Source organism: Gopherus evgoodei, chromosome 12 (genome assembly GCF_007399415.2).
Source record: "Gopherus evgoodei ecotype Sinaloan lineage chromosome 12, rGopEvg1_v1.p, whole genome shotgun sequence".
Lineage (NCBI taxonomy): Eukaryota > Metazoa > Chordata > Testudines > Testudinidae > Gopherus > Gopherus evgoodei.
Genome location: NC_044333.1, coordinates 41,793,856 through 41,810,839, shown reverse-complemented (window position 1 = coordinate 41,810,839; position 16,984 = coordinate 41,793,856). Strand labels below are relative to the sequence as shown.

Genomic DNA, 16,984 nt, shown 5'->3' with positions numbered 1-16,984 from the left:
CCCTGCTCAGACAGACGCACAGAGCAGCCTGCCAGAGAGCCAGCCGAGTCACGTCCGGAGGTATCACCTCACTGGGACCTAAAAATAACTGATTTGAACAAACATGGCAGCGCGACACGAGCAAAGCCTAAAGCTGCAGGAGCCAGTCCGCACGCTGCTCCCACAATGCCCACACATGTACAGCGAGGGGGAATGGCAAGGCTGCTAGGAGCCAGGGAGAGACCCAGCTCCCAAGGGCGACACAGAAGCACAAGGGAAAACTAATATGGTGCCCAGTTAAATCAGCACAGTAAATGCTCCAAGACTGCGAAGGGCAGGAGCCTATGGAAAATCCCCAGGGCAGGGCCACGCAGCCCAGCACGAGAGAGCAGCTTCTGGACACAGCCCTGTCCCCATCTATGCTGCCGGGCAGAGAAGCCCAGAAATGCTGCTTAGACAGAGGCCAGCGATACTGAGAAACCTGGCCACTTGCATGACCAGGTAATGCCAGCCTAGCCCAGCTGCCTCTCCTGCCACACAGGCAGGCAGGCCCAGGAGGGCTCAAGCCAAAGGCCCTCTGGGGATGGGAGCTGAGCAGCAGCCAGCACTCCTGGCAGCAGCGTTGGAAGCAGAAGTATCATCACTTCCAGATTTAGCCTGATGAAGTGAAGTCCCCTTCGCCCTGCCCAGCGTCCCGGCCGGGATGTGTCACAAAGAGTGGCATGGCTTCAGCGCAGTGGCTCTGGGGGCTAACGCTCAGAACCCAGGCAGCACTCTGGACAGATGGACTCCCCTCCCCACTCATCGCTTGGGAGCCAGAGCTGCCAACCCTGGCTGAGAGCAATGGGCACGTGGAGGGCAGTAAAGCCTGCGGCAGCCCAGCAAGCTCTCTGAAGGAAAGGGAAGGTCAGGCTGGGAAGGGAAGGAAGACCACCTTGACCCAGGAGCCCTCAGCTGAGAGCAGGGAAGGCAGGTTGCTCTGCGCTCTAACACTGCAAGCAGACCACGAGTTGGATTCAGGGGCCATGGCCAGATGCACAGGGCATTTCTACAGCTCTGGACTGCTCAGCCTCCTGGCTCGACTCTGTAGGGAAGAGAAGTTCATCACCCAAGAGCTCTTGCTCTGTGAGGGGGGCCGTTTTCCCACGTTTTCCCACGCCCGTTTCCCCCCCATGCTCACACCCACGAGCGCTCCGCTGCTCCTGGCAAGGACAGCAGGCCCAGGCACACGTGCCATCCGAGCAGACCGGAGGGCTTGGAGCAGTGGACACAGGAACCGGGAGAGGCTCACACATCTTCCCACAATCACACCCCTGCAGAGCCCTGGGAGAGTAGCGTTGCCCAGGGCTGAGGCCCCCGTAAGATCCAGGACTCAGCAAGGGGCTTTTTGACAGGGGAGTGGTTGGAGGTCCTTATACTGGGGGGCAGATGCACGCCCGGTAAAGGTCAGTGCACAGGCCTGATGACTCCACTGGCTAAGTCTGCAGCCTGCCAGCTGCTGACTTGGGCCTGATCTGCACAAGTGCTGAGTCAGCTGTGGTCATGGGTGCTCAGCAGGGGTGGACGGTGGGTTTGGGGACCGAATGGTCTGTCCAGAGTCTCCTCTCCGCAGATTTCTCCGGCCAGTCACTATCTGACTCTGAAGTTTGAATTCCAGCTCTTGCGATAAGCAGGGAGGGTCCTGCTGAAAGGGGATAGGAGCTGCCAGAGCCCAGACTGCGCTCAGCAGCTGCATTCCCCCAGGGGCTAGGTGAGAGATCAACATCCCCCAACAAGGATTTGGCCATTTCGTCCAGCTCAAGCCCAAGGAAAGAGGCACGGAAAGCAGGAGGTGCCTGCTGAGCAGAACACTTAGCCCTGGGGGCCTTTGGCCTCAGCTTGGCAGCCACTGCCTCAGCACCCAGGAAGGGGAGCCGCCCATACATTACCTTGCTTCGGAACTGATCCTTCCAGTCTCCTGGGACAGAGTGTGACCTCACTGCCCTCAGCGCTGGCCGAGCCCAGCCACGCCATTCGCTAAACACAGGTTCCCGCATGGAACAGCCCCAGCTGGAAAAGTCAGGCCCAGCTGGGCTCCGAGCACCTCTCCTGCCACAGATTCAGTTCCCAGAACTGGCATGGCACCCAGCAGAGAGACCTGCAGCCCTCCCACCCGGGACAGCGCCATGACACTCCAGAGACGGCCCCAGGAACTCACAGAGGAGTCAAGGGAGAAAGCAAGTTCCTCTGCCATGCTAGTATCAACCCCATCCTGAGGGAGGGGGCCTGAGGTCATTTCCTGCTGCCTCTGCTCAGGACAACATGAATCATTAGGCTGGATATTAGCAGAAACTTTCTAACTCTAAGGGCAGCGACACTCTGGAACAGCCTTCCATGGGAGGCCGTGCAATCCCCGTCACTGGAGGTGTCTAAGAGCAGGCTGGACAAATGGCTGTCAGGGACGGGCTAGGTTCACTTGGCCCTGCTTCAGTGCAGGGGGCTGGGCTAGATGTCCTCTCCAGGTCTCTTCCAGCCCGACAGTTCTATGGATCTTTTTAAAAAGGGAATGCCAGTTCCCTCAGGGTTTCTTGGCTCCCTGCCTTGAAGGCAGGAGAGCTGTTTGTGGGAGCTTCTCAGCTGCTCCAACCCCTTGCTCTGACATTCCTGCAGTTCCTGTCTTTGGAGTGGAGCAGATCACTGCCCTCATGTGCTGTATCCCTGGCTGTGAGTCAGCTGGAGTGGCCCTCTGAGGAGTGCTGGGCTCTGGAACTAGGTGAAGGGGTTGGTAACTGCCTCGAGAAGCGCCCAATACAACGGGCAGACTGAAGTATGGGGAAGGGTCCTAGCAAGTCATAGCTGGAGAAGGCTGTATTGTCACTGGAGACCCTGAAGGCTGTTTGGGTCCCATGTCACCTTCACTGGTTAGCAGATCTGATAGATCCTCACTCATCATTCCACAACTACAGCCAACAACCCTGAGTGGGGCATGGAGTCCGCACACGCTGCTGTAAACTGCTCCACGGTCCCACCCACCTGACCCCTTAAGAGGAGATGTCGACTCTCCTTACCTGGTACAGGAATCTTTGGCTGAACTGCTGCATGGCCCCTTGGAGCTGGTTTCGCTGAGTCTGCCACTGCTCGTAGTTCCTCACATACTCAGCTGTGGGACGCTGCCAAGTGGTGGTCCTGGTGTTGTGATCTACATAGTAATATCTGCCCCGGGGGTCCACTCGCTTCTCCCAGCTGGAAACACCACAGAAAGGACAGCATTACCGACTGTACCACCCCCTGTACAGACACTCCGCTCGCCCCGACACCCACTCGCTCACACACTACCACCTTCGCTGACTGTCCATTAGCAGGGCCGGCTAACCCGCTGGTACGTGCTAGTCGGGGTGTTCTGCAGATGCTTGTGGTTTTCCCCAGGGCTCAGCCTAACAAACTGTTAGCTTCCAGAGTGCTCCAGTGTGTGGCTGGAAAGAAAGGGGAGCAAATCTCCCTGCTCCCAGACGTGGAATGAGCCCACATGGTCTGTGATCTCACAGCGCAGTGCATAACAGCAAATCAAACCCGCGCTGCCATCACTGCATACAGCCTGACCACTTAACCCTGGGCCACGGAAGCAGCATTCATAATGACCCTTGGGATGTGCGGGGGGTCCCCCAAGGGGCACTGGAGAGAGAACTGGAGGGCAACATGTGGATGGAACAAACATGGCAGGTCAGAAGGATGGAGGAGGACGATGGAGATGTTTAAAGGGCAAAGGAAGAATGTAAAACTCCCTTGCTAGCAGAGAAATGGCTTCTCTGGCACAAAGTTCCAGCATCGCAGGAGTGATCATGACAGCTGGCGGCCGGAGGGGGAAGGCTGACGTATTAATTAGGAAAGGTTCTGAAGAAGAGGGATGCACGGTGTGTGACAGGGTCTCAGCTGCTCCCTCGGTGCAAGGCCTGGGGTGTGCAGGACCCACCTGGGTTCTGAGATGACTCCCCAGGATTGCCCCTGCATATTCACGCCAGCGCTGCCGAGCTGTGGGACAACTCCCCTCCGCGGGTCCAACCATTCAGCCCTGAGCCACTGCCCTTGCTGCTGGGCCCGAGGCAGCAGAAGATGCTAGATGCTGTTCTGCTTTCCAAGCTCGTAGTTACTGTCTGTGGTTACCCTGTGAGGGGTTCAGCCTGGGGCAGCACCCAGGCTCATGGCTGACAATGATTCTTGGCCACGACTTACCATGGTTACTTGCTAACTCAGAGACCAGGAATGTCAGTGGAACATACCTTCCTTCCTAGGAAATCAACCTTCACAACGGTCAGACGGGCAGCCAGGCCATCAGCCAGCCTTACAGCCATTCATTGGGCACTCGCAGCCAGGCCATCAACCAGCCTTACTGCCCATCATTGGCCACCGGCAGCCAGGCCATCACCCAGCCTACCAAGGAATAGGAGGAGGTTCCGGTCAACAGGGCCACAAAGCCATGGGGAAGGATTATCCCAAGGTGCTAGAGAAGCCCCATGAGGAAAACTCTTCTCAGGCTGAAAGGGACGGCATGTGTCCTGGACACACAAGTTCTCTTACTCTGAGAGTCTTAGGGGTGAACGTTCAAGCCCATCCCAGCTGGCACCAAAGCAGACCCAGAGAACCACTAGAATTGAGGCTCCAAGGCCGGAGACTCAGGTTCCATTCCTGCTGCTAAACCCAAGGGAGAGCAATTACTCAGTCCTGCCTGCCAGGGAAGAATAGCCACTCAATGGCCAGGAGTGCAGCCCCACTGCTGAGAGGGCTGCCCCACCCCAGGCACAGGGTGCCCCGGAAGTCTTCAGAGGTTGGTGATGAGAGAGGCCCTGGTGGAGCCTTTGGAGCCAGACTCAGTGAGCAGCAAGGCCCAAGCAGATGGTGGCATTTCTGTGCCTTGCAGAGCTGGGTCGCACAGTGTCTCATTGGTACTGTGCTTCTCGCTGTGCTGCTTTGGAGCAGCTAGGAGTGGAACAAACATCTCCCCATGGAGTGTCAGAGACAGGCCCCAGGGGTTATGGTACCCACACCTGCTAGTGGAGCGGGTTGCTTAGTTGCCTCTGACACCCGCAGGACAGAAGCCGTCTGAGGCGCTGGGACAAAGCAGAGGGCACAGTGCATCAACAGAGGATGTGCTATGGGCTAGGCTTTGGCTCACGGCAGCATTTCAGGGGTTACTGGTCTCCAAACTCACAGGCAAGAAAGGAGTTCAGAGCCATTCTGGGGGAACAGGATTACAAGAGCTGTGGTGGCCGAGCGTGTCCCAGTAGGACCGTGACTTTGCACTGAGTCCTAGCACCGCAGTCTCATTTCACCTCCCTTTCGAGCAGCCAGCACTGCCAGCTTTACACAGCAGCTCTAGTCTCAATCAGACTGGAACCTTCACTCCACGGGAAACGGATTCCTTTGGATAGGATGACTTCAGCACCAGGGGACACGAGACTGATGGGAGCCATGGTGCCTCTTTACAGATGTCCTGTTAAGCTGGTAGCGTTGCTGAGTACTTGGAGGACAGGAGCTGTCCGAGGAGAATCACCAAACGAAGTGACACTGGTGATTCCGTAGTTCTCCCTCCCTCTCCCCACCCAGGTCAACGGCACCACCCAGCATCATGCTGGGGAACAGGGTCGGTGCTAAGAGGGAAGCCCCCTACTGCATCACAACCACCACCAAGTGTTTTCTAGGAGGGTTCCCACCCACGTAAGGGCCTGTCTAAACTCGGAGTAGCCTATGAGCTCAGACAAGACCACAGGGCAGGGCTGCAGAGGTCCGGTTTTAGCAGGAGATGTTGTATATAAGTAGGAGAGATGAAGGGTATGGAAGTGACGTGGGAAAGACCTTATTTCACATTCACATTGCACTCTGGCTTTTCAAGTTCGTTCACTGATTAGGGTCACCCCAGTCTAAATGCAGCCGAGGGAAGAACAATGATTTTTGGCTTTATCACTTTCAGCTTTTACGGGGCACAGAGAGGAACAGAAAACCACAGAGACCTCTGGAAAACAAAGGCTCAGAGGAGCTACAGATAGAAAGGGACTGAGGCGAGTAAGTATGGACTGGCATAAGAACATGTGCCACATCCCTAGGAGGCAACAACCTGCCTGGAAATGGAGATGCGTCTCTCCCCCGTATTCTCCTTTGCATGCAGCCTGCTGTTTGTCCAGTCCATTCAGGCAGCTATTATCCGGGGCTCCCTTCTGCCCTCGGAAACTCCAAGTATTTCAAGCAGCAAAGAATCCTGTGGCATCTTATAGACTAACAGACGTTTTGGAGCATGAGCTTTCGTGGGTGAATACCCACTTCATCAGATGCCATCTGATGAAGTGGGTATTCACCCACGAAAGCTCATGCTCCAAAACGTCTGTTAGTCTATAAGGTGCCACAGGATTCTTTGCTGCTTTTACAGATCCAGACTAACACGGCTACCCCTCTGATACTTGACAAGTATCTCAAAAGTGTCTTACCCTGGAGGCAGAGGTCTCTCCCAGGTGGTGGTCTTGGTGTTATGGTCCACGTAATAGACCCTTCTGTTTGGTAGCTCTCGCTGTTCCCAGCTGGAAGAGAAAGGCACAAAGGTGGCTGGGATGACTTGTGAGTCAGGAGATCTTTTCCTGGCAGCTGATGGGCTACTTTCCAAGCAACTGAATCCCTGAATGGCCAAGGCTGCCTCCAGAACAGAGAAGAGGCCTCACAGAATGTTCGGAATTACAGCAATTAAGCACAGCAGCTTCCCAAGAGTGGACAGGCACCAACTGCGTCACCCATACCCAGGGGCTTGAGTAAACATCCTGCAGCTTTACAGCCCTGAAGGCTGAAGCCCTCTTTTCACCCACAGCCCAGCACAAGCCTTTCCCCCTGCTACACATCTCAACCCCCTCTGAGGCACCACTACTTAGAATCATAGAGTATTAGGATTAGAAGGGACCTCAGGAGGTCATCTAATCCAACCCCCTGCTCAAAGCAGGACCAATCCCCGGATTTTTACCCCAGTTCCCCAAACGGCTCCCTCAAGGATTGAACTCATAACCCTGGGTTTAGCAGGCCAATGCTCAAACCACTGAGCTATCCCTCCTACCACTGCCCTACTAGGGCAGCCCAGTCTCAAGAACATAAGAACAGCCATACCAGGTCAGACTAAAGGTCCATCTAGACCAGTATGCTGTCCTCTGACAGTGTCCAATGCCACGTGCCCCAGAGGGAATGAACAGACAGGGTATCATTGAGTGACCCATGCCCTGTCACCCAATCCCAGCTTCCAGCAAACAGAGGCTGGGGACCCCATTGTTGCCCATCCTGGCTAATAGCCACTGACGGACCTGTCCTCCATGAATCGATCTAGCTCCCTTTTGAACCCCATTATAGTATTGGCCTTCACAACACCCTCTGGCAAAGAGCTCCAGAGCCTGACAGTGCATTGCATGAAAAAAAGGCTTTCTTGTGTTTGTTTTAAACCTGCTGCCTATTAACTTCATTTGATGACCCCTAGTTCTTGTGTTATGAGAAGGAGTAAATAACACTTCCTTATTTACTTTCTCCACACCAGTCATGATTTTATAGACCTCTATCATATCCCTCCCTAGTCACCTCTTTTCCAAGCTGAAAAGTCCCAGTCTTAGTAATCTCTCCTCATACGGAAGCTGATCCATACCCCTAATCATTTTTGTTGCCCTTTTCTGAACCTTTTCTAATTCCAATGTATCTTTTTTGAGATGAGGTGACAACATCTGCATGCAATATTCAAGGTGTGGGCGTACCACCAATTTATAGAGAGGCAATGTGACATTTTCTGTCTTCTTATCTATCCCTTTCTTAATGACTCCCAACATTCTGTTTGCTTTTTTGATTGCCACTGCACATTGAGTGGATGTTTTCAGCAAACTATCCACAGTGACTCCAAGATCTCTTTCTTGAGTGGTAACAGCTAATTTAGACCCCATCATTGTATAGGTATAGTTGGGATTATGTTTCCAATGTGCATTACTCTGCATTTATCAACATTAAATTTCATCTGCCATTTTGTTGCCCAGTCACCCAGTTTTGTGAGATCCTTTTGCAGCTCTTCACAGGCTGCCTGGGACTTAATTATTTTGAGCAGTTTTGTATCATCTGCAAATTTTGCCACCTCACAGTTTACTCCTTTTCCCAGATTGTTTATGAATATGTTGACTAGGACTGGGCCCAGTACAGATCCTTGGGGGACACTACTGTTTACCTCTCTCCATTCTGAAAACTGACCATTTATTCCTACCCTTTTGTTTCCTATCTTTTAACCAGTTACCAATCCTTGAGAGGACCTTGTCAAAGGCTTTCTGAGAAAGTGTCATTTTTTGCAAAATTCCAGAAATGCTGCAACCTGACTATGACTACAGCTTCTACTGTTCACATTAATTTCAACACCCTAATGTGGTTTTTATTGGTCAAAGCTATCAAAAGTCAATGTATTAAAAGATTTTTCTAGTTGTTGGGCAAGTTGTTCTTCTTTCCCCTGAAACGATGAAGCTATTTAATAAGTGGCAAAAAACATTTTGCAATACACTTACATGAAATGTTTTCACATTCTATATTTTTAATTGTCAAAGTATCTCAAAAGTGATTATAATAGTTTTCGCTATTTCATTTGAAATTTGCTGACCAGATCAGTCTCACACTGATGGCTGTGCACGGCAGCAGTTGCCTGCCCATAGTTCATACTGCATATTGGGTAGATATACATGTACATAAATTCCTAACGTAACGCTAATCCACTTGTAAGCTTTTGTATATACAATGTAGCATCTAGTCTGCCTGGTACAAGATTTTAATTTGTAATTGCCTATGCATGCCCTACTAAGCTTTGACATAGTCTAGAAACTAGCTTTTAATTCAGTGACACTTATCCACAGGTCAGTATTTGTGTTGTAGATGACAATACACTGCTTTATACTAGGCTTCAATCAAAAAGGGACATTACCATACTAACAAAGATCTAATTTATATCTAATTTAGCACAAGTATGTCTATTTGTACAAAATGAAAAATGGCGGTAGTCACGCTAACAGTATAAACTGGGAATTTTACCTCCACAGGACGTTACAATATATAACACATGGCAGATACAAGCCTCTTACATCAAAGACACTTCATAAACTTTGAAAAACGTGTTCTTTATCAAGAAAAATCAAAAGAATGCAAAAAACTGTCAAAAGTCACCAGTACTGGCAAGAATTCTCTGATATTGACAGCAGACCCAAGGAGAGATGAACTGTATTGCTATCTACTAGGTGAAGCTTCTAGTTTACATGATGTGCCACCAATATTCCATCACAAGACTGTCTCTTATGTGCAACAAGAAAACTCCTCTCCAATCCAAGCTGCTACAACAATATAAAGCCCACTTCCCTTGAAACTGCAAGCTATTCCAGCAGCATATTGCAGGAAAGATGGGAACAACACTGCGGTTCTCCAATTTCATTACATGAACAGCATGGACAAGATACCACTGTTCTATGAAACATCACAACATCAGTTGATGCTACCCAAGCTACTAGTAATCTGAAGCAGGAACTTAAATCATCCCAATTTGTGTAGATGTTCTTCCAGCAAGTGAGCCTGATGAAATTTTTTCAAAATGAACAAGTGGTTTTGTATAATGCTGTTTCAATCAGAAACAGCCAAAATGAAAGCCTCAAATTACACAGAGCTAGGTGATCGTAGTTTACAGAGGCAGCTACTTTTGTGCCCCAATTGGTGTGGAGTTTCTTCTTTGGTTGATAGATACAGAGGCACACAATTCAGCCAGCAATAAGTATCATCCTTCAGAAGATATTAAAAAAGATGCCTCAATTGCAGTGTGCATCGTACTTAAATGATCACCTTGATCGATTGGTCCTTTAGCCCTCGTACAGATTGTGCTGATCACAACGTCTTCCATTCTTCTCTTATCCTGGCCTTCCTTCTCTATGGGTGGCCATGGCTTTTAACAATAAAAATCTTCCCATTTCTTTGGAGGTTGACTGAGTGGTCATTTCAGTTCCCGTGGATACCACTAGGCGACAACTGCAGTCCATCGATTGTCAGTGAGCCTAGTTATATGCCTGACCCATCATATTTTACTGTACCTGCTTTCAACAACGAGGCCCTGCGCTCCATTCTGCTGTCTGATCACTTCATTGGAGACTCGGTCGCAGATTAAAATCCCCAGAATTCTTTCCATCACCAACTCCGTGACAGACAATTGTTGCTCCTCTATCTTTGCCAGCACCCATGTTTCGCTGCCGTACAACATTGTTTGCAGTGCTGTTGAGTTGCAGAGGTTTGCGGGTTTTCCCTTGTTGATTTTTCCTTGGAGGACATTCTTGATAGAACTGAATGCGCACCAACCTGCTTGCTTTCTTTGCGAGAGTTCGCCCTCCTGATCATGGTGCATGTTAATTTCTTGGCCCAAATAGACGTATTGTCAACTTCTTTTATTTGTTCTCCCTTGACTATTATTTGTGCTTTTGGCAAGACATCAGACTGCATAAGTTTCATTTTAGAGCAGTTCATTTTCAGTCTGACTTGGCTTCTTTTTGTGTTGAGTTCTTGCAGTATTTTCTGTAGTTTGATAGTGTTTTCGGGAATCAACACGATATCATGCTGATAGTACTTAATAGTTATAAAATTATCACACCACTGCACACAAGTCTTGCTGCACAGCTACACCATGAGTTTGGGTTTCACAATTTAATTGATAGACTACACCTTCATGGATTCTGCCTAAATTATGATGAGGTGAGGAAGTTCATCACTAGCACTGCAAAAACTAAAGTGGAAAGACTTCAGGGAGGTGTGTTCCTTTCAAATGGAATTGTACCACTTCATGTTGGTGGAAATGTCATCCATGAATGAGATAATCATACAGACATCAATGCAGAGACCAATGATGGAAAGAACATCTTCCATTCAATGGCTGGAGTGGTATTTCAAGAACAGTCTGCAGAGAGTCCAGCATCATAGCAAATATCACTGAAATGGGTGAAAAAAGTCACTTATTCTCCCTGGACAAACAGATCTCTTATGCAGTACACAGCATTTGAAAAACCCAGAACAATTTCCCCATGAGAAAGTACTTGTGAAAATAAACTTTTGTCACCTACAAATGAACACTGCCCAAGATCTTTCCTGGTGTCATGTAAGATGACCACCTTGCGATGTCCTACCAGTGCCAAATGACGTTGATATTGTTCACACTCGGGGGATTCCATTTTGGACTAGTTTCAACCACACGCTTGCAACCAAGAAGAGCAGCTACACAGCAGTTGCATATGCACCAAATGCAAATGCCAAACCAGTTGAGATGACCACAGTGTACCCTACAATGCCGAAATAGAAGGAAGCAGCAGCAGCAGCAATAGCATGCCGTTCAGATAATGGATCAGCAGCTGTATGTGTTGCTTAGTAAGTGAAAAACAGGCTCTCCGAAATGAATTTGGTACCAACGTGATTCGCCTGGGTGGTTTTCACACCCTGTGCTGTTTCCCTCCTTGTACTGGAAAATTCTGGGAAGATACAGGATTGTGAGACCTTCTTGCTGACCCTGATGTGTCTGCAGCTTGATCTCTGCGTGGCTTGACTCCAGCACCTAAGGCCCTGAGTGCTCTGGAACGTTATTAATTTGTTCGGTATCATGAGCAGGGAGGCTAAGGTTGGCTAACATTCAAAAGGTGTTTGAGTCTGAAGACACTGAGCCCTTACAGTACGTCATTTAAAAGTTCAATGATGCTGTGACTCAGCATATACTACCACGACTGGAGGAATTTCAGACATGGACGAATGCCCAGTTTGCTACATTCAAGTTCTGGAATCATTTTCTCCAGGTTATGCAGATACTGCTTCTAAATGTCCACGCAGAGCAAGAGAGTGAAGAAACACGCAGAGTACCATGCTGCCACCCTTTTTTACTTCAGAGAGGCCCAACTATACCAGGGGATACCAGTCTACATGCTAGCTCTCCCCAGAGGAGTGCCCAGTGCTTTTGAAGCTGGGGGATTTGTTGTGCATCCGACTCCTGGTTCTTTCCGTGGAATTTTGGGTGACCTGGGAACAGAGAAAAGTGTCACCAAAGACTCAAAGGGTAGCAGTGGGATTATAGGACTGACAAGAAAGAAGCCAGCTCTTCTCAGACGGATCATCACAAGTCCTGAGTGAATATGCAAAAGCTATGGGAGTAAGAAGTGGCCTAACATGTAGTAGTGTAGACAGTCCACAAACAAATCCATGCCTCTGCCCTGAAGAGTAATGAAGAGCATGTTACAGATACCTCTTACCAGCCGCATCATCAACAACATAACAAACCATTTGACCCTTAACTGTATTCAGAGGGGCTTAATATATCTACTGGATTGAATGCAACATCAGATGCACAAAAGTCTCTATAGCTAACAGCAGATGCTGGTGAAGAACAAATGGAGAAATTTGTGACAGATACACTTGATTCTCATGGGACACGCAGCTTCTTCTGCTCGGTCAAGAAATCTGGCATCAAAATATTTGCTGACATGGCCAAGACCACCAAATTTAGGTCTGGCAAGGGAGGGACAATCACAGCAGCTATCAATCCAGAAACTGTTTTCCTGTCCTTAGAAAGATGCAGAGATGATGTTTCAATGGCAACTGTTCTTAGTCACCCAGTAGGACCGATGCCTGAGTCACTCTTTCATGCTGATGGAACAATGAAAAGAACAGAGATGCTAAATTAGGACATCTGCTGGAAGCTCAAGCTGACAGAATCCATGAGCTAAGAGCATGCCACAAAAGAAGTGTACCTCAGAGATGCGATGGCTGTCACACCAATAATGGCTAGAGATAAATTCCACACCCTCGATGAATTGACTGCTGAGTACTTGAGGTAGGTCCTAAAAGGATTTCACAAAGCTAATTCTGTAATCAAGTCTTTGACAGATACGACAACAGTCACTCTGTGAAAATTGCAGAAAGACAGCGCTGGACAGAATCTAAGGTTGGATGCAATACCAGGTGACAGATATTCTAAAGTTTCTAAATGTGGCATCCAACAAGCAGTCAGTCACCTGTAAAATTCCTCTGTGAATATATGATTCAAATGCACCTGAGGTTGTAGGAGCACATCCAGCACAAACACTCCTTACTGGAGTCTCTTCCAATGGTGAAGTACCAAAGTCCATCACCAGTAGAGATGCTAAAGCAGCCTGAGACTTGTACAATATTAAAGAGAAAGTGGATACAAGGATGCTTCTGCATATTGTACATGCCAAGCTTTCCAGTCTCTTGGTGTCAAAGGAACCACAGTAATTAGGTCATCTGATACAGATTCCAAAATGGAGCACACAGATAGCATGTGGACTGAAACAGGCACCATTACCAGCAAAACTGCAAGCAATTTTTGACGCACTCACTCCTGATTTCTGCAACATACTTCCTGCTGTATGTTCATTAACAGGATGACTCTGTCATCTCTGTTTGTGTTGTCAAAACAAAGGGCACTTACTGCTTTGGAGATCTTGGCAAATTGGGAGACAGTACCTAACAAGCCACAATTTCTGCAGCAATGAAGTTGGTAATAGTGTATGACCAGGTGAGAAAGAAAGGGAGACCCTCAGAGACCTGAAGTGTTTGCACATCAATCTAGTCATTGAAAAGGACAAGCCACTGTGTGTGGACAACCATTTGTGGACAACCACGTGTGGACCGGTTTTGAAGAGCATGTCAAAAAGAGCATCTTAGCAAACAAAGATCTGGGTGTCTTTGAACATAAGTAACCCAGATATTGGATGACTATTACAACACAGATGGAAAAATATGGATAATAAACTACTTCCTGTATTCTTCTAGGGCCCAATGACATCTGAGCTTCCACAAGACCATATTTGCGTCTGCAATAATAGGGATCACTGCACAATCAACTGTCAGTTTGCAGGAGGAGCTGAGACAAACATCAACGCAGCCAATCAGAAACCAGGTTGTTCAAAGATTTTTTTTTAAATGTACTTTAATTTAAAAAAAAAAAGATTTCAATTGGCTGGAGCCTGTTTCCTGGGCCAATTAGAATGCAGCTTGCAGCTGTTACTCTAGCATACAGTCAGGACAAGAGGTAAAACAGAAAAATAACAACATCCTAACCAAGTGCTGTGACAGAATCATAGTCTCAGCTGCAAAGAAGTTAGTGTCTGAGTTTTGCTTATGCATGTGCATTGCATCTTATGCCAATTCTCCAGTCCCACAGCCAGGGATGAAGCTGTCAAACAAACTCCCCCAAGAAATGTGGGCAATTTATTTGCAAGCACCTCTCTCTCTAATCATGCTTCAGTGTGTGACTGGTGGAAAATCACCAGTAGTCTTCCCTCCCTTCCTAGGAGCAAGGTGATTGTGGTTTTATGCAGGTACCCTGTCACTGAGAGTTTGTAGTGTATGACACACCTGCCCGCGCTGTGCACCAGTGTAACTCTGTTCTGGTTGCAGGAAATGGCCGCACCAGGCAGTGGCTGTAGGGAGCAGTGGCCGGTGTGAAATGGCAGTGCTAAGGTAACCCGCAGTCCAAACAAAATGCCTTGCCTTATGTAAGAAACCACAGCACCATCCCTTCTGCCAGACAGCATAATGTGCCTCTTTGTGTGCGCGAGACAGAGCCCTGTTAACTACTAGCTCTCCGTCCCCAGCGCAGGATCATCATTGATAGGAACCAGATGCAGGAGTTGATGACTCCAGCTGCCTTCCCATTCCATTATCAGCCAGCTGGGAAACCTGTGTGTTAAAGTGGGGTCCCCACCCCAAAAATTTCCAACTCTACAAAGCAACTGCTCTCATACCCACACATGCTCTGGCTCCCTTCAAGTTAATCACACGATAACAAGTTTAAGAGTAAGGTCAGGTGGATGTAAGGGGATGAATTCTGGGTGCTGTTGGATCTGGAATTATTCAGACCACCTTACAGTATTCTCCAGCCCCTAAAACAGACTCCCAGTCATGTGCACGAGACTCCTTTGTGCTCACCACATCTGGTGCAGATGTTTCGAGACAGTCATCTGAGCAGAATAAATAGCTCAGAGTCCCCACATGAACCTGGCCTCTGTAGATTCCACGTGTGTGGTGAGACATGGGGAAAGAAGCAAGCTCCAGGCATCTAAAGCTGGGAAGTGCTGAGACCCCTCAGGGCTGTGGAAGGGAGTGGACGTGGGGGAGATCATCCTACTGCGTCTCTACAGGGAGCAAAGGACGTGTGTAGAAAAGCCCGGGCTCCTGCAACAGGCACTCAACCCCTGGGGCATTCTACGCCAGTGAGAGTGACATGGAGGCTCTTGGACCCCCCTGCAATGGCATGATCCTCGATAGTGGGTGGGGACCCAAATCCCCTGTAAGCAGCAAGCCTCAGAACTGCTACGCACTCCTCCCCAGTCAGTCACCCCAGCCACAGCACGGCCACCAAGTGGCTGATCCACACGCTGCTCAGCGATGTATGGGAATGTCTTGCAACTAAGCCGGAACCTACCCAGCTCTGTCTGGGCCCCCTTCGTCCTCTGACACAGCTGACTGCTTCTCCAGCCTGCAAGCTGCTCCCCAAACCGCTAGCCAAGTTGTTCCCAGAACACACCAGCGTTGTAAGACAGCCAGAAATGTGCCTCCTCAGAGCAGGGCCTAATAGAAACCCTCTGCCCCCACAAGCCCACTTGCACCTGCTCTGGTTCGCGTACCTCCACTTTTCCCCCCACCTCATTTTAGCCAGGGGCACTGCCAAGCCAGAGCAAAACTCTGCGGGGAGAAAGGCTGATCTAGCCTCTCTCAGGGCAGGTCTCACGTTTGGCCACTCATTCCCTAGAACTCTGGTTCCTGATGTGCTCAGAACCAACAGGAGAGACCCCAGAATACACTCCACTCCCACCCTCCCAGGGCAGGACACGGGGCTCCACGCTGTGCGAGCAGGCCAGTGGCTGTTCGCTCTAGCTTAGCACAGCACAAGTCTGTAACGCCAACAACATGCCCAAGCTAGAGGGGGAATCGTTTTACCCCCTGGAGAGCCTCTGCCCAGGGTACAGATAGGGAACGGCCCAAACTGCAGTGTGGTGGCCCTTAAAGTTCATGCAGGCCAATGGGTGCAATGGGAGGGGCTTTGCTGCTGCTGTTCCTCCTCCTCCCTACCCCCACCACAAAGAGCAGGTTGAATATTTGCCGCCCTCTCTCCCTCCGACATGCTGGATTCTCTGCTCCAAAATCACAGAAAGAAACAGCAGCAACAACATGCCATTGAGGCAGGACACAGAGAGCAAATTAGCCCATCCTCAGCGTGGCTCCCCGAGACCATAGAATGGGTGGCTGGAAGAGCAGAACGTGCTAGAGCGCTGGCTTGAAACCTCCCTGCACCCTTAGGGCCTTCCATAACGCTGTTTGTGAGCGACACACAGGCTGGGCTGGGCTGGCAGTCACAGCCCACTCACGCCAGCGCCCAGCTCTGCCCGGGCGAGGAGAAGGAGATCTTCAGTCTGACCAGCAGGAGCAGTGAGAGGCTCCAGCTCCTGCTGGAATAAAGACCTTTTTCAGAGCACCTTTTCCAGCTGTCTGGGAACAGGAAGAGCCCAAGCCCTGAGAAAGTAACCCTCACCTCCCGCCCCCAAAGACACACTGAGCTGTTAACCCTAATTACCTGTGACTGACACATGAGCGAGGCCCTGACCTTCCAGGCACTGGCTTAGCCAAAGAAAAACAAACAACTCACCTCACAGGAAATGCAGCAGGCCATTTTCCCCTTTAACAACCCCCTCTTGCTGTGTTGCCTGAATGGCCCAAAATTAAAGAGAAAGCTTTCACTCAGGCTGCTCTCCTGCAACCTGGGCTGGGCTGCACGCTGGTCTTGCAGCTCACACATCTACATTATTTCCAAAGTGCCCCTCTCCCAACTGCCCTGCTGCTGGGGGGACTGCAAGCACCAAGTTCTCCTCCCCTGCACACTGTATTTCTTCTGCTGGGAGCTGGTGTCATCTCCAACGCACAGAGCCAAGCAGGAGACACAGGAAGATGCTTGGTCTTA

The 16,984-nt window shown here is 49.6% G+C and overlaps 1 protein-coding gene across 2 annotated transcripts in view; it reads right to left on the bottom strand.

Moving 5' to 3' along the window:
- The window catches only part of WWP2 (WW domain containing E3 ubiquitin protein ligase 2), an 84,367-nt gene that overhangs the window by 20,110 nt on the left and 47,273 nt on the right, over window positions 1–16,984 (bottom strand). For both annotated transcript variants that reach the window (XM_030581831.1, XM_030581830.1), the window contains exons 9-10: window positions 6,435–6,524; window positions 3,027–3,201 (exon numbers count right to left, since the gene is read on the bottom strand). In XM_030581831.1, coding sequence (XP_030437691.1) covers window positions 3,027–3,201; window positions 6,435–6,524 — 265 coding nt within the window. The remainder of the gene's footprint in view (window positions 1–3,026; window positions 3,202–6,434; window positions 6,525–16,984) is intronic.